This window comes from Phycodurus eques, chromosome 2 (genome assembly GCF_024500275.1).
Source record: "Phycodurus eques isolate BA_2022a chromosome 2, UOR_Pequ_1.1, whole genome shotgun sequence".
NCBI lineage: Eukaryota > Metazoa > Chordata > Actinopteri > Syngnathiformes > Syngnathidae > Phycodurus > Phycodurus eques.
In genome coordinates, this window is record NC_084526.1 from 44,325,066 (window position 1) to 44,343,623 (window position 18,558).

An 18,558-nucleotide genomic window follows, 5' to 3' on the forward strand; every position below is an offset into this window, starting at 1 on the left:
TCGCGATGACGCAAGCACACGACCGAAACAACAAAAAACTTCGCCAGGACAAAGAGGTGGAAGGTTCTTTTTTTTTTTCCTTGACAAGCAGGTCAGGTGAATCATTCAGATTTATACCCATGATGCGCTGCAATGTGAACTACAACGCGAAAAGGAATCGACGTGCTGTTACACGGGAACATTTCTTCCCTTGAATCATTTGAATGAGATCTCAGCTGTGGCCGTGGCATTTCATCTCACGTTCTTCTTAGGTGTCAAACTCGGAGCGTCTGCGGGCGCTCGAAACCTGGCTCGCAAACACCAATACGAAGATCGTTCACGCTAATGGCCAGCGGAAGTACGGAGGACCACCTGAGGGTGAGGACGCTTACTGCTGCTAATGTCTTGCATTTTTCCGGTTTTCTGTTCTTTTGGGGAACGAGGTCACAAACTGGTTGCCCTCGGGCGACTGCGCCTGCCAGTGTACCCGGCGTAACCTTACTATATGGCTGGAAAAAAATAGAAGCGACACTTTCGTCGCGTTTGGATGAAGTGTTACTGTTGAAAATCGATCGATTACATTTGTTGAGAAGAAAGCAACGTTAAAGGGGAAATCGTGAACCTAGCGAAGACCGGATGCAGAATCATCAACATGTCTAACTTGACTCGCTTTCTCCCTTTGTCTTTCTTCCCGTCGCTACGTTAAGTGTGGGATGGCCCGGCCCCCGGATCCAAATGTGAGGTTTTCATCAAGCACATCCCACGGGACTTCTACGAGGACCTGCTGATTCCCCTTTTCAGCTCCGTGGGGCCGCTGTGGGAGTTCCGACTGATGATGAACTTCAGCGGGCAAAACCGGGGATTCGCCTACGCCAAATACGGCTCGGCGGATATCGCGACAAATGCGATACGCCAGCTCCACGGTCTCATGCTCGAGCCCGGTGTGCGTATAATTGTCTGCCACAGCATAGAGAAGAGGCGCCTGCGCATCTCCTATTTACCGGCCTGCACCAAGAAAGATGGGCTTTTTCAGGTACAGCAGGGGTCTCGCTCCGCTTACGTAACAACGCATACCGGCCGGGGCGGGATTTTTGGCGCCGGTAGCGTACGGTAGCGGCGCGAAGATTCTCAGCCGGCCCTGTCGGCCCCCGAGCAGCTGTCGCTCAATTCGCCGAGGGGAATGTTCAACTCGCGCGAAGATACAACTGATCGCACCTCATCTTTCTACCTTTTGTCTCACCGCCAGGTGCTCTGTGGAATAGTCGATGGGGTCGAGAGCCTTTCCGTGATGTCTGGGCAGGGAGCGGAGAGCGGATCAGCGATAGTTGTCTTCTCATCTCACCATGCTGCCTCGATGGCAAAGAAGGTCCTGGTGGAAGGTGAGCGGTATACGCACAACCTGCTTCCGCACTGGGGAAGCCGGGAAAAAGCGCTCGCTACTCGCTCGGGGGAAACGGGGGAGGGGGCCGTCTCAAAGCGCTCGTAGGACCTCTAAACGTCTACGACGTGGCCACGGAGCCGCCAAAGATGACAGGCTGTCGAGGCTTCACGTGTCGTACCCGTGTAAATTCGCGCCGTACGTGTATTCAACTTTTTTCCGAAGACAACGGCCGTAGAGAAAACGCCGGGGTGAGTTTGGCTTCAAACATTTACGTCCGCAGTCAACGTTTTGCCCGTTAGCGTAGCGTGCGCAGGAAGTCGGCGTCGGCATTTGGCGGCTGGCGGGCTTGGACGTACGGTTGCGGTCAGCGGCTCATACAGACCGGAGATCGGCGCCCTTCCGCGAAAGAAAAGCCCGCTCGCAGCAGCGAAACTAAAGTTTGAAGGTAACTCTGCATTTCTACTCTCCTGAATTGTAATACGTAATACGTAACGTGTCATTTGTGCACACTCGGCGGCGAGTGAGGCTCGATTTCGACTGAAACGAGACTCGTCGTTGCGCGTACAAAGCAACGTACGCGGCGCGACCTCGAGACGGCGATAAACATCCCACGAATCTGTCGTAAGCAAACGTTTGGTTGAGGTTGTTGATGCCAAAGGAGGGTGTTGGATTTATCTTACCCAACATTATAAAAAATAGACACAAAAGGAATGAAGACGCTGGTTTCTCTTTCTCATGAGGAGGGCGCATGGGAGATTGTTCAGGTGACAGCCCCTCAACACGCTCGAAACAATCTCTCCCGTCGCTCCTGCGTTGATTGGAAAACAGGGAGCTTTCTAGGTTCACGAGACACGGCACACTAAGGGGAGGCTTTCAAGGTGAAAACACGGCACCGACACCCGCCACGTCCCGGCCGCGTCCTTCTCTCTGATGATTCCTGCCGAGTCATCATCTTGAAGGCGAGACATCTTCCTTTCTAAACATCGTCCATAATACTAATGCAAGCTAAGCAAAATAAATGATAACTTCTACAATATATTTCACATTTCCCTCCTGTTTATCATGTATTTGCACAAATTCTCACATCATCTTACAGTCACTTCATTTCGATTTTTAACTGTAGAATCATTTTTATGAAACAAATACATTTACACTCAGAGTAAACTTGTCATACATGAATGTTGTCGTTTAAACATCGTAATCATCTGGATCAGGAAACAAATCAGTTCAAGCAAAATCATCATCATCATCATCATCATTATCCTCAAACAGTCATGGATACATCGGCTCCATACGGTTCTCCACGGGGGTTATGGCCGCGGCGATTAATTTACTGATTGATGCCCGAATGCATGGAATACAACAACATCCACGAAATGTCAGAATGGCTGCAAAAACAGCAATTGATATCAATATTGGTGAAATTAGGGTTTTGGATTGACCAAAAACGTCCATCTAGCTGTCCCACAAGGAGGTGTCTACCCCAGAGCGGTTCTTCATCTCGTGATTGAGGGTCCGTAGACCGTCGACCGTCCGAAGCGGTATTGTTCGGAATGCACGTACAACGTTGTTCTCCAAACATACCGCAAACACCTCCCTCTCTTGCGAGGAGCATGTCGACAGCTATGCGGTTCTGGAACGTCGTTAACGAGGTAGCCTTGAGCTGCTCGTGCACAGCTTCCAACCCACTCTGAGTCCAATTTCCTAATCTCTGTACATTGAAGTGGATATAGATAATCCCGTCATCGTTTTTATTCATCGTACACCACCATCATATGAATGACTCAAATCCTCCCGCAACTCGGTCAGCCAATTTGTATTGATTTGGAACCCCACGAGGAACACCTATGGCGTCGATGTACGTCGGATTATTTTGTCCCTGCCAGGACGAATCTCTTTTTTGTCTATGTTCTAGATTGGACAACAACATTGGTGCCCTTTCCATGAAATCTTGAACAGGCATAGGGTATACTGACACGTGCAATATCAAAGTGATAATAGCGCACAATCCAGATATATCTCGAGGTCATCTATCAAACCAGATGTCGCTCCGTGATACTGGCAAAAAATTAGGTCCGACTTTTAAGGTTACTTTACACTGTGTGTCGTTCGGTGGTCCTCATTTTTTGCCTTTACTAATCATGTTTATACGAGTGAAATCATTTGGTGCTACTAAAGTAGAAAACATCGGTTTGTGTTGATCTGCTTCTGTTACGGGATATATAGGATGCCACGATTTACACCTCACAGTTGGTACAGTAGCGTTCATGAATGGAATAATACAATCTTGTGATAATTGTGCCGGAACTATGCGCAACAAAGGCCTGGGACCCATGCAAACCACACAATCTTTTCTCGCTACATTTGCTGCTCGTTCCACCAATAGTAACCAATTGTTATTTTGTCCTGAAACTCCTGTGACAACAAGGAACCAATCATCAGTCGTTATGTTGTTAACCGTTCAAATGTGTCCACCTTTCTTTGACGTTTTCAATGGCATTTCTGGTTTAACACGGTTCCCGTAACACAATTCTACTCGGAAGTGGGGATCTTTTCCGCCAGAATATGCCCACAAGCTCACCATCAAACACACCGGATGACTTGATTTGTATTTCAATATTAAACTATGGGCCGTTTTGCTGAGGTTAAACTTCTTTTGCTGTTTTCTGTGACCAACTGGACCAATCCTAACCTGTTTCACCAATGAGGTGTTCCCATCCAAAGCCTATAGATGCATACCAGTCATATCCAAATCCCCAATTCTGCCCATTCTCTTGAGCATCATCGGTGAGAGCCGCATATGGAATTATGATTAAAGTAGCTTGATTTGGGGGGGCACAAAATATGAAACCGTTTTGCCGCGTTCGGAGGCCATGCCCACATTTCTGATCATCAGCTGTACTCCTTTTGATACGAGTTAATGATTCAAATTTTTTTATTATCGGGTTCGTCATATTGGTCCAGTTGGTAGGTGATTTTCTATCTAAAAAAACGGGTTGTATCATTTAGGGTGGCACGTCCCATGTACCACAAAAACAAAACCGACACCATAGTAGCCAAAGTTGCTACGTAACAACTCATCGAATCTCGTAACCAACGCGGGTGTGCCATTCTGCTGAGTTCTCACTAAACGGGTCGGTGTCTTTTTTCTTCACTGACCAGCAAGCGTTTTCAGAATCTCCACATCTGCTCCCGCTCCGTTATCAGACTTTTGCTCACCTTCCCAATTTGAGTACTCAGCTGAAATGACCCTTTTACAGTGTGTTAAATGAACCCACGTGTTTCTTTCTGCTATTTTTTATTGTCCCATTCATTCTTTCCACTCGACCTACACTCTGAGGGTGGTGGTAAGCACAATGGTTTTTCAAATGGATGTGGAACATGGTTCCTATTTCATTGATGATTTGATTTACAAAATGAGTCCCATTATCGCTGTAAACGGTTTCAGCTAATGATGTCTTTACGTCGTGCTTTTGCCACCGTCAGAGCATCAGGTGATTTTGTTGGGAATAATTCGATCCATTTAGAAAATGCATCTATGATAACCGAACAATACTTTTTTCCTTCACTTTGGTTGAATTCAATATTCCTCTCCTGGGCCTCAAATTGCCTTGTGGATTATACCTAGCACAAATCATACATGCTCTACAAATTATTATTGTTATTATTTTTTAATAAGAATTAAAACCACAAGTTGTATAATATTGATTTATCTGTCTTACCATCCCTCCTGTTGAGACATGTGACACAGCATGGCTCAATATAGCAGCCCATTTGAATAGTTATTTATTTTTATTTTTTTTTCTCTTTGCTAATGTAAATTTCATTTTGTAGTTTTGCACTTTGAATTGCGTTCTTGTTGTGGAACCCTCTTACTGGCTATCAGTATAGATTGTACCATCTTTATTTATTTTAGTTTGCATGCCTCGGTTAATGCTACCAACTCAGCAGTTTGTTCGGCCAATTCCTGACAATCATGCCGCGTGCCTTCATCGGGTAAGGGTGTTAGCGTGGCTGGATTTAAGGTTGTGCATCGTTCAACAGTCAAATGTGGTTGTGACAGCAAGATGGCCGTGCAAGATAAATGTCTTGCAGGTGATAAAAACGCCATATTGGTTTGCAATAGGAGAGCAGACCCTGTATGTGGGACCTTAAGAGTTAATGGACGAAATAACACAATCGTGGAACTGCTCTCTACTGCCATCGAGGCTGCCACAACTGCTCTGACACAATGCGGTAATGCACACGTCACGTTGTCCAATTTAGTCGACAAATAAGCTATTGGTCTTAGCTTATCACCTTTATTGTTGTGTAAGTACGGAGGTCATGTTATAGTTTTTACAATCTACCATTTGAATGAATGTTTTATCATTCAATTTGGAAGGCCGAGCGCAGCATGAAACAACACCAAATGTTGTTTCATGTCACAGAAGGCCTTTTCTGCCTCTGTCCTCCATTAAACAGGTGATGTCATTTTAAGGTTGGCTTCATACATTCATTTTGACAATGGTGCAACAATTTCTGCATAGTTTGGAATCCATGCTCTCCAATAATTTGCCAGACCTAAAAATGACATCGTATGTTTCTTCGTCTGTGGTTTAGGGGCTTTTAAGACGATAGCTTTTCTGCCTTCTAATATAGTCCTTCCTCCCACACTTAGATTATGTCCTAGATATTGGACTTTTTTTTCGACACCATTGCAATTTATATTTGTTAACTTTATGTCCCTCCTCTGCTAGATGACACAGTAAGGCCAACGAATCTTTGATGCATGTCTCTCCATCTGGAGATGCCAAAAGCACATCATCGACATATCGTAAAATTTGGCTCCCTCCTGGGGGAGTGAATTTAGACATGCTTGTTATTATTACTTGTGAATAAACGGTTGGACTTTCACAGTAACCTTGTGGTAATCTAGTAAATATATATTTTTTCCCTCAAATTTAAATGCAAACCAACATTGACTGTTCTTTTCTATTGGTATAGAAAAGAAAGCATTGCTTATGTCAATGTTTCTTCATGAATTTCAGTGAGGATCATTTGGTCCAATCATTCAGGATGCGTGCGTCTCCCTTCGTCAGCCTGCGTTGTCCGAAACATCGCATTCCTGATTAGACCAGTTGACGCACTGTATTCCAGTTTGTTTCCTATTTGTCGCCAATCATTTGTCTCCCGTCCTTGTTTCACTCATGTTCCCACATGTTTCCATTGTGACCCATCATCTTTGCACAATGAAATATGTGGGACACTTGTATTTGTATACACTTCCTTTAATTTGTCCGGTAAAATAATTCCTGCCGCGTCTTTCGCTTCATTGTCAGAGTACAGATAATCCACAGTCATGTTATCAGGTGTCGCATGTCGTAACTTGTTTTCATATCCTGGGTCTGGCAATGGCGTTTTTGTACCACAGAGTTATATGCAGCTCATTATTGTTTTTTTTTTTTTTTTTTATTAATCTTCTATTTGTGTGATAAGCTGCAAGGCTGCAGACAACAGGGCCTCTCCCAAGTTTAACGGTGGTTTGTCTGGGATATCGATTGTGTAATAGAATGTAGTCTCTCCGCTTTCCAGTGTCATATAGAGGTCGTCTCTCTTTAATTCATGTTTTCGTTCGACGACGATATTTCCATTTGATGATGGAATGAGTACAAGTCCTAGTTGGAATAAGCCATCTCTTCCCAACAAATTCCCAGGGCGCTCCGGGACTTCGAAAATGGACATTCTACAAGTTCTCCCCTCTGGGTCTCTAATCCACGCAGGCTCAAATTCCATGGCAAAAGTTATTTGCCCATTTGCAGATCTAACTATTGCCTTATGCCCCGACAGTTTGGAACCTGGAATCTTTTCCCGACATGCTTTTGTATCGCAAGGAAATTTCATTTCTTTCCCATTTACTGACAAGGTTATTTCAGGTTTTTTTCTGTGTCCAAACTCAGAATGTCCTGTAAATTGAAATCCACTTCCTCATTCTCTGTAATAATTAAACAAGAGGATTTGTCGAGTTGGGAAGCAGGCTGGCTTAGTCATGCGGTTGTTTGTCCGTATTCTCTGTTATTTTTCTTAGGGCAGTCACGTGCGATGTGGCCTTTATCTCCACAGCAACAACAGATGGTATTATCATAATAATTTCGACCATATCTTACTCTCCCACGGCCTCTGCCGCGTCCTCTAAAATGATCTCTCTCTCTCTGCCTTGATAGTAAATTTCTGCTCCTTCGTTGAGGAAGACATCTATTTTCTTTTTTTTTTTTTGTCTTAACACTCTTTCTGCGTGGAGGGCATGATTAACATATTCCTCCAGAGCGCCAGTTGCTAGGTTTATCCAATGTTTATCGACCCATTTGTTAATGTGTTCTCTCGAATTCGCGTGTAACGCATTTTTCAACTGTTGTTGATAAGGGCCCTGAGGATTGGCATCCTCAATCAATCCGCTGTTTGCTTTAAAACAAGCGGTCATTCTCACCCTGTATTCTTCAAAGAGTTCATCGTCTTTTTGTTTATTTGTGAAGTATTTCTTTTTCTCCTCTCCTTTTTCTCTTTTAGACGCCATGTTTAGCCAAAAAAGTAAGTCGTCCAATCCATCTTTTTCCATTTGTGATATATTATTTTTGTGTCGACCCTCGATTTCGTTTCCAAGTTGAACTCATTTTTTCGAATTTGGCTGGCCAGCGAAACCGTATTTGGTTATCCGCGTGTTTAAATGTTTTATTTTGGAAGGGTTTTGAAGTTGTACATATTTCCAATCTTTACACGTCAGGCTTTCTCTTGGATCCGTTTTACTGTTATTTTTTCCCATTTTTGTGAATTTTGGAAGTCAGCTTATTCGCACCTAGAGTGACCTAATACTGACTTTATTCCAAAAATGACCGGGTGACAATGAACGTCTGAGTTACGGTAACCCTCAACTTCTACCCCAAATGGGGCGGAGGATTCTTGCCTCTGCTTCCAAACTCAGTTGTCACTTACAATCCAGTCTTATACAGTCATACTTTTACACATACACACGATATTAGTCACGTTTTAACAAACACACGAAAACATGGAAATACGGAAACACAAAAACACGGAATTTAAGTACGTACAGGACTCCGTCGTCCTCGCGGAATTTGTCGGACTCCGCCGTCCCTTTTTACTTGCCAGTGACTAGTATTACACAAGGTTTATTTCGCCGCAGACTTTTTCGTCGCGCCTAAAAAAAAATTCAAATTGAACTCACCAAAGTCGTCTTCAAATCTGTGGATTGTCGTGAACCTTCAGATCCCAGTTGATGAGTACGAAGACCAGCCCCGGAAAGGGTCTCAATTGCCGTGGCCACGGTCTCTTAACCGGGTGTCGGCTCCACAACTGGAATCCTCGGGTGTGTTGACATCCGGCTCGAAGGACCAATTTAATGTTGGATTTATCTTACCCAACATTATAAAAAATAGACACAAAAGGAATGAAGACGCTGGTTTCTTTTTCTCATGAGGAGGGCGCATGGGAGATTGTTCAGATGACAGCCTCGCAACACGCTCGAAACAATCTCTGCCGTCGCTCCTGCGTTTATTGGAAAATAGGGAGGTTTCTAAGCTACAAGACACAACACACTAAGGGGAGGGTTTCAAGGTTTTCAAGGTGAAAACATGGGACCAACACCTGCCACGTCCTTCTCTCTGATGATTCCTGCTGAGTCATCTTCTTGAAGGCGAGACATCTTTCTTTCTAAAAATTGTCCATAATACTAATGCAAGCTAAGCAAATAAATGATAACTTCTACAATATATCTAACAGAGGTTCAACCAGTTCTTCAATCCAAGCGTTCGCTGACTTTTTCCTCCCTGTCCTGTAAATGAAAAAATATGAAAACATAGAAGAGTTTGGGTGGTATTACTTTAAGCAGACTATTTAGTCTCGTGATTTCGATGAAGATCGGACGACATTGTACGACCCTTTTGTGCACAAATGTAACAAATTCCATTCTTTTTCCTCCCACTGTACTTTGTATAATCATTTCAGCCTGGGCAAAGAACAATACAAATGATTAATAAAGCCGCACGACCTTGAGGCCCATGATGAACGTACAGTGCGTAGACTTGACTGACCGCACCTGTAAATGTTGAACGAACAGTATAACCATCAAGAGTGACACCAATCTTGTCAAGTATGCGGAAATAATGCGAACATTTGCCATGATGTCTAGTCGTGCTCATAAATATCGAAAAACACTACCCGAAAAAAGAAGCGTACCTGCTGTACGGGCCAAAGCAGAAGAGGATGGATGGATCGGAATCGGAATCGGAATCGGAATCCTCTTTATTTGCCAAGTAGGTCCAAAAAACACACGAGGAATTGGTCTCCGGTCGTCGGAGCCGCTCGAGCACGACGACAGACGGTCCATTGACAGTGAACACTTTGGCGACGTGAAGACGTTGACCCACAAAAAAAAAAAAAAAAAAAAAAACAGTCACTGAGCAATAAAGGGCTCATAGTTATCTGGTAATGCCGGTACATTTTTTTTTTTTTTTTTTGGACAATTGTGCAAAAGATGCAGAGTCCTCTAGCACTTAGAGCAGTTCGAATGACTCGAATTGCAATAGTCCGGCGCAATGAGCGTCGTGCAAATGTTGCAGATCCTCCTCAATCAGCGTGCAAATGGCGCAGATGCGACTCCGGCACGAGTGGCCGGTCTCGGTCAACAACGGATGTGCAAATAGCGCAGCGTGGCGAGACTACGACAGTGAGTGCACGAGTGATGTGTCATGGAAAATATGGAAACGTGAGTGGTTACAAATGCGGTACTGCGACTTTGGATTCCTAGCCCTGATGGAAGCTATTTCGAAAAGATCAATCCATCTCTTCCTCGTCTTTGCTTTGAACCGCAAAGACATTGCTGAACATCAGGACTCATTCAACACAAAGATACGACAGAGATGACGTTTTCCAAATATGTCAGCGTTTGAGTTGCTTTGTGTTGATCGGTGTTGTTCCGTTTCCCGTATTTTACGTGCTGACTTACACAACGTGTATTGTACTGCAGACATTCAAGCTTTTTCTAATCGGGGCCAGCGCAAAGGATTTGAGGCCCCGTGGGAAAAAAAAAAACATTTTTGGCTCCCTACTTCAATTGAATATAGTGTTTTAACAGTCATGGCGCAATCCTCGTGACTTCCCCCCCCCCCCCCTTATAATGACACATTTGAAGCCATCTCTTTTGGTGCTTTGTTCAATATAGCCTACTCATGTGCATGTTTTTGTCACTAGAATTCCGGAGGCGGTTCGGCTTGAGCATCTCGGTCTTGTGGCTGTCCCAAGTCAACGCGCCCTCGGACGTGTCGCGGCATCCCGACGACTCGAGCGACTTCCTGGCTTCGACCCCGAACCTTCCGCGCCGCGCGGCGAACCCCTCGCAGGCGGACGCCCGGCCGTCTTCTCGTCTACGACACTCGCCGATCCTTCCCGAGGAATTGGCCGGCGCTGCGGGAAGACCCGGCCACCCCGAGTCACGCTCCCATCACCATGTGCCCGCAGCATGGCCACCGTCTCCGCTGATGTTCCTTCAGGAGATTTGCGCTGTGATCGGAATTGGTTATCCGCAATTTGAGTTCTTCTGCAGCCACGCCAGACCTGATGGATTCCTCAACTTCACCTACAGGGTGAATATCCCCGGGGTGGGTGTCTTCCCAGGGCTCCTGATAATCTTGCCTGCGCCCGCTTTCGCTACCACGCTGGAGGTAGTTCGAGAGGCTGCAGCTCATCAGGTCCTGCAGTATATGGAGGCTATGAACCTCTTCTGCCGGTGAATCCGACAGGGGCCCGCACTCTCCTTGTTCCGCTAGTTCACGCTGCGCTTGATCTTCGTCCCCGCGTTTGCCAAAAGGGCCATTTCAGTTTGATTGGGGTTTGTTCATCTTTGCAGCAAGTGTTAGGATGAGGTGGAATGCTGTGATTTGACTTGTTTGAGTTGTGCATGTGTTGAATTGTCTCACTGGTTTCTTTCTAAAAGTGAAATGAAAATGCACTTGTGGTTTTTGGAAAAATAAAACATTCAAAATGAAAAAAACATACGACCATGCGCATAATTATTCCCCGAATCGGTACTGAACGTACCGAAGCCTTGACACGGTACGTGTTGCCACTCAGCAAATTGCGGCGCCTCGGACGGAGCACTTTGACTTAACTTCGCTTTCTAGCTGCGAACAAACAGACTTGTTCGCGGTTGACACAGAGCTAAGGAGAGCTGAAGTTCAAGTGGGAATTGGGTGAAAATGGGGGCAAAAGAGCGGGCTCGTTGACTTATTCGGTAACTACTTCATGTAGAAATATGTTTTGAAAGCATGCAAGTAGACTGAACACTTGTCAAGCATAAGATGGGAGATTGTGACTTTCACAGATCCCCACATACAGCCATCGCTGAAGGTAAGACATGACAAAAGGCATGTTACCGAAAGTACATGGCTCAGTTGTTCAATCTTTACCTTTTAGTTCAGTACTCTTCCAAGGACAGATTTAGAAAATAAATATCTAACGTTGGCGATTGGTCGCATGTTGCCGTGGTATTATGTGAAACATTAATAGATGATAGACATGTCTTAATAACGCGTCTTTTCCACTTCATCCAGTGTTTCAGGAAGTTAAGCCTTGCAAACAGCAGTCATGTGGAGTGGAGCCCGGTAAACTGCCCTGCAATCATTTTTGGGGCCGAGCGTTCACAGCAAGGTCAAACGTGTCATAACACCACCGGACCTGCGGGTGGCGCTAATGCAACTGTCTATGTTGGCCTTAAAAGCAAAGTTAGCGAAACGGCGTGTAGTCTGTTGTGTTGTTCATCGCCGCCGTGTTTTTTCCTCCTTTTTAATTGTGTTTCTGCCATTTTACGGACTTTTTCTAAATTATTATGATTGTGTTCCCTGATAAATAACCCCGATAAACTTCCCCGGCAAGCTGAGCTTGCGAGTTGCGAACAATAACAATCCTTGTTATCAATTGTCGTCTTTCGAGTCGCGCCTTATGTATTTTCCCCAAATGACTTCACAATGGAACTTTTAAACGTGGAAATGTTCGCTCGTGGCATTTACAACTGCCAACCCGTGGAATGAAGTTTGTCCCGGTGACGTTGCCGTACACTTTCCGTCGCGGATATACTTCCGTGTACGTCTTGGCTAACCGCACACTCTCCACCAAGTAATTCTTAACGAATTAGGACTGATCGTACTGAAGTCTTGACGCAGAACGCCACATCGCCACTTTACTGCAATAAAAAACAGCTTTCAATATTTATTCGTGTTCTGATAAACTCGTCTCGGTGCACGCGGTTGAAGCTTCCTGGCCTAGCCTAGTTTAGCTTTAGCTTGCTAGCCGCTAACAAAGAGACGCGTTGGTCGGCAACACCTCGCTCAGCGGAAATTAAGCGTGAGTGTAAAGTGTTGTGATTATCGTGGGGAAATGTGTGCAAAACGTGTGAAAGAAGAGCAAGAGGAGGAACTTTCTCGGACAAAAGAGGAACACGAGCCAAAACGTCAACCACAGGACGCTGATTTCAAGAAGCTTCGAGTTGTGTTACACGGAACAGGTTTGTTCACGCCTTACGCTCACTTGTTTCGTAACTTCTTCATATTCCCCCCAAAAAGAAGAGAACAATATTTGTGTATAACCCAGCTCCCACGTAGTTGTATAATCCAATGGAAAGTGGATATTACAATGAGGCTGGGCTCAGCGGTGGTGTGCAAAGCAACAACGACTCCCTACAGATGTCAATCAGGTGCTGCATCGAGAAATGGATCGATAGACGGCATCAAATCATTCTAAATGACTGGCTGCAACGGTACGGGCGGGAGGAGCAAAGTCCCATTTTGCCCATTTGGAATCAGGCCCAAAAGACACAGCATTGGTCAAGGAAAAGACTGAAACTGCTGCAATTTACCAAGTTCAGTACTTTTTAGCAAGAGGTCAAATATTTTCCTTTGGCAGATCAATGTTTCTTAGTCGTCGCTGGCGTCTTCTACTCGTTATGTATATATAGCATGATGTGACAGATGCTTTCATATTCAAGTTTTGAGCGATGGGACTAGATGGCAACTGACCCTTTGATAGTACGTCGGTCCCAGAAGTAGTCTCAAGTCTCAAGTCTGAAGATTCAAGCAAGTCTCTCGTTACTCTGGCAAAAATCAAGCAAGCAAGTCGAGTGATCACTTGGGTTTCGTGCCGAGTCAAGTCATTGCAATCCTGTGCAGTCACAACATGTATTGCCGTGACAACGACACAATAGATATCGCTCATCATAGCAGCAAAAAGGATATTTACAACTTATGAAAAAAAAAAAGTTACACGTGCAAGAACTGAGATGATGAAATTGAATTTATTTCACTGAATTTCCAAGGTTACATTTCAAAGACGAAACCAAAACTATGCTGTGCACTTTTGGGGTAAAGTTACAACTAATCGCAAAAGAATAGACGCATATCGAATATGAATGACTTGTCTTACAAAATGTATGCTCTTGTTTGTTTTTTGCTGGTCAAATATAATTGGATGTGGGACCTTGGAGATGGTTTGTGTCCAGCTGAAGATGAGGGGGTGTCAGAAGGGTAGGAAAAGGAAAAGACTGTCGTATGGAATATCACTCAAATTGCATTTATTCATTTTTCTCCCAATTGAAACGCTCAATTATTAGAATTTTTTAATTGTTTCGGCTCATGTTGCCGCTGTTGAGAATGGAGCCGTGAGTTGAAACTCATTTTCCGATCACTGGCGATGTCATAATCGCAAATCATCGATTGTCCAAATGTCGTCATTTTTCACAGAATGGGAAGATTATATGCCTTGAGTATTGTATTCATTATATAAGAATATATATAAGAATGCCTCTTTCGGATTTTTGGCGTGAACTCTATTAGCTCGTCACTAGGATTTTGTGCAATGAGCCGTTCGCATCAAGTTGGCAATTTGTTTAAAATAAAAGGTGTTGTATTCAAATATACAACGTGTGTAATTGCTGGTTGTTGTTTTTTTTTTTTTGTGGGTTTAGTTTTACAGTCAACTACCACTGGAGTGTCAGTAATAAGGAATAATAAGCGCAAAGTCGGACTCTTGGAGGACCAATCCGGGAGGGCCGCGCGATGTCACGCGATAGCACTCTACAGAAAAATAATAAGAATAATTACGATCGTGTAAATTGCAAAATGTGTTCTCCCGTTTACTGAAACGCTCGAGTGCCTTCGAAGGAGACACGAACGAGAGGGATTCTCCAACCTCGTACTTCAAAATGTTACCGATAAACGCGTATCAACAACACTCCACGACAAAGTCACGACTTGGCTTGTGCAAACTCGGTGTGTTTGTCTTCTTGTGCCTCGCAGGCGTCGGCGAAGAACGTCTTCATCCGGAGCAGCGGGAGCCGGAGGCCTCTCATATTAAAGAGGAGGACGAGGAGGTTGACGTCACCGAGTTGCCGTTGATCGGTGTCGCGTTGAAGCCTGAAGAAAATGTTCCGAGCGAGGAGAGTAGAGGCCCCGATCGTCCGAGCAGCAGCTCGAGTCACCGCGTGACAACAGAAGGCGGTGGAGACCACTGGGGAGCATCGAAAGCACACAGCCTCTTCGCGCCACTGTCAGATAGTGACAACGTGTCGTCGCACTCTCCTGACACTGATGACGATGAGCCCTCTAAAGGTGACACGGCGAGCTACGTTGACGACAAACACCGACAATGTTCTCAGTGTGACAAAACGTTTTTCAACAAGTCGTCATTGAAAAGGCACATGAGAACGCACACTGGGGAGAAACCTTTCTCCTGCTCAGTGTGCGGTCTTATAGTCAATCAGAAGTGCAGTTTAACAACTCACATGAGGACGCACACTGGGGAGAAACCTTATGTCTGCTCATTTTGCGGTCAGAAATTCTCCGAAAAGGGAAATTTAATGAAACACACAAGAATACACACTGGGGAGAAACCTTACGTCTGTTCGGTTTGTGGTAGAAGCTTCTCCGAAAAGGCGAGTTTAACAAGCCACACAAGAACGCACACCGGGGAGAAGCCTTTCGCCTGCTCCTTTTGTGGTCAACGATTCTCTGAAAAGGGAAACTTAAGAACCCACACAAGAACCCACACTGGAGAGACACCTTTTGTTTGTTCAGTTTGCGGTCAACAATTTGCTTGGAAGGGACTTTTAAATGCACACTTAAGAACACACACTGGGGAGAAACCTTACGCCTGCTCGGTTTGTGGTCAAAAATTCTCCGCTAAAGGGAACTTGAGAATACACACAAGAACGCACACGGGCGAGAAACCTTTTGCCTGCTCAGTTTGTGGCCAAAAATTCTCTGTAAAGGCAACATTAAGAACACACACGAGGACACACACGGGTGAGAAACCTTTTACCTGCACGTTTTGCAGTAAAAGCTTCTCTGTAAAAGGCAGTTTAATAAGCCACACAAGAACACACACCGGGGAAAAGCCTTTTGCCTGTTTAGTTTGTGGGAAAATATTCACGCAGAAGGTACATTTAACAAGACATGCGAGGACACACGCAGGAGAGAAACCCGGGACTGGTTCAGTCTGCAACTTTAGTGCGGGAACGAAAGATCTTCGCCGTGAAAAGCTGGAGCCGGAGGCCCCGAACATCAAAAAGGAAGAAGTGGGGCCGAAAGATGAAGAGGAGGAGGAGGAAATCAGCAAGTTTCCATTGACCGTCGTCACTGTGAAGAGCGAAGATGACGAAGGCGAAGCGAGGAGAGCCGAGGGGACGAGCCGCCGGGCGGCGGCGAAGGTCCACGCGTGACAACGGAAGCTCGTGAAAAGCGCTGCGCAGCGCCTCGATCGGGTGAAATGAACGTCACGCTCTCCTGACGCCGATGATGAGGATGAAATGAACACTCTGAAGGTGTGAGGCCACGAACAACTTTCCAGTTCTTTTTGTTTCATATTTCGCCAAATTCCTTGTCTCTTCCAGAGGTTTTTTTTTCTCATATGAATTTGTGTTAAATGTCGAATGTTGTGATTTAGTATTTTATACAGTCGTACCTTGCCTTACAAATCTAATTGGTTCCAAGCTTCTAAGACAATGCGCTCGTATACATCGAATCCATTTTCTGCATTGAAAGGAATTGAAATGCCACCGTTCCCTTCCAGACCTCTCAAAACACAATTATTTGTTGTTTGAAATGAAGGGGAAAAAGCCCAAATATAAGTATAAGTGCAACCCCCCCCCCCCCCCTCCCCCATTTAACATTTGGACATTTTCTGTTTCTGTCTCGTCTGAAAATTGGGTGATGAACACAAGCCATCGTGCTGTTTTCAATTGCCTTGCAAGTGCTCGGGATACACGTCCCAAATCAACTCCTGCTTGTGTGTTCAGTGAGCGAGATAACAACTCGTCCCTTCACCGCTATCAGTACGCAGCAAACAATGTCTGCGCTCTTACTTCTGCGCGATGTGCTGGGTTAAATCAAGTCCTTGCACCAAGAAGATCTGCTTCTGCGAGCGGACGCACGCAGTATTGAAACTGTTATCCGGTAAATCCGGGTATTTTCATCGAGGTCAAAAACCTTGTCAGCGCCCCTTTGCTCAATCGACGGGCGAGATATTTGCAGACGGGTGCTTCCTTCACTCGATTCGCTCATCGGACTCCGCGTGCGGCCATTTAACGCAGTGAAAGGTCAAGTTACAAACAAATGACCTGCTCGCTCATCTCCGATTCACGATGACACTTTTGTTTCTTCTTTCTCGAGCTGCACTGCAAATCATTGGAACGATGAACATAAATTGAAGAATGTTTACCTTTGGTGTCTTCTGCATTGTGTTGAGATTCCACACTTTTGTTTCCTCGCTTGGTATCTTGTCGCGTTCTCTGAGAGAGGAGCATCCTACTTGGAGATGATGTCCCAGGTGTATACAGGTACGTCGTTCCCGAGAGCTGTATGTATTTGCTAACCTTCTTAAAATAAACAACCGAAGTGAACCTCAAATGACATGTTGTCTCGTGACCGCTGCAGGAAGTTGCAGATTTCGCCGTGAGGTTTGGCAGCGTTATAAACCCCTCAGGGGGTTTTTTGGGGGGGGGGGGAGTTGTGCTCACTTGAGAGTTTGGAGATACTGTAGGTGTAGTTCAGAGAGAGAGAGAGAGAGAGCGCCATTTTTTAAGATGTAATCTTACTCTCCGGATTCTTCTGTGCCTCGCGAAAGGGTGTTTTGCAAAGCCAGAGACGTTGTGTCCAAAAAAACAACAACAAAAAAGAAGAAGAACCACTTCAAACCAAACACGAATGAGGAACTTCTTTCGGAAAAACAGTGCAAACTTCACGCTGCCTGCTGAACATGCCATTCTCCAAAAGGGACGGAAAAACATGACACAACCCTGGAATATCACATTCCATTCTGGGGAAACATATTCGACAGCAGGTGTCAAACTCATGGCCCGGGGGCCAGATCCGGCCCGCCGCACCATTTTATGTGGCCCGCGAAAGCTAATGAAATGCATCAACTTGCGTAGAAATCTGGACCAAAAATGTGCCGCGGAAAGAAATGTGGAGATGTGGCGAAAGCATTTTATGGGTTAGCGAACACCTTTTTACAGTAGCGCTAATCCTCGACTTCTGATTGTAAAACTACGTATCCGTCAAATGATGGTGTGTATGTTATAATCAGATGAGGCAATTCAACATTTAAGATTCAACACAGTCCTCAGAGGGAAAACATAACCACAATGTGGCCCGTGACGACAATGAGTTTGACACCTACAAACGCATTCCAAAAGTATTTGTCTTTATGCAGAGAAACTATTTGGTTACACTTGTTGTGTAATTCACAGTCGGTCGTGTCATAACGGACGCAAAAATGTTAAGACGCTCACAAACGCGAGTGATCAACACGACACGAGAGCAAGCGTCGGGTCAGAGAAAGAAAAACCGCCTCGAGATTTGAGGTTGAGGAAGGGTGCCGTGCAAAGGGGAACATTGCAAATGATCAAACCGCTCGGGAGGAGGAGAGGTTCGGAAGAAAGGACTTTCAAGCCGTGGAAGAATACGCTCCGTGCGGCAAATGGACCCGTGGACTTGTAATTCACCGGCAGGTGCCACGGCGACGGGCCTTGCCGGATGACCTTGTTTCCGACCCCGGTGCGACACCCTCTTGCGGTGAACCCGCCAACCCGACTGATTCCGTCTACCGACGTCACTCACTGGGCCACGCCCCCTGAAGGCACACGTCAATACACGAACAGT

The 18,558-nt window shown here is 45.2% G+C and overlaps 1 protein-coding gene and 1 pseudogene across 1 annotated transcript; both read left to right on the plus strand.

Moving 5' to 3' along the window:
- Nucleotides 1–203: 203 nt before the first annotated feature.
- Nucleotides 204–11,312, plus strand: LOC133415245 (dead end protein 1-like; annotated as a pseudogene).
- A 1,167-nt stretch (nt 11,313–12,479) lies between these two features.
- LOC133399383 (zinc finger protein OZF-like) lies at nt 12,480–17,904 on the plus strand. Its single transcript, XM_061670958.1, has 2 exons — nt 12,480–12,911; nt 14,698–17,904. The coding sequence occupies exons 1-2, from the start codon at nt 12,785–12,787 to the stop codon at nt 16,116–16,118; spliced, it is 1,548 nt and encodes a 515-aa protein (XP_061526942.1). The 5' UTR covers nt 12,480–12,784; the 3' UTR covers nt 16,119–17,904.
- The last annotated feature ends 654 nt before the right edge of the window (nt 17,905–18,558 follow it).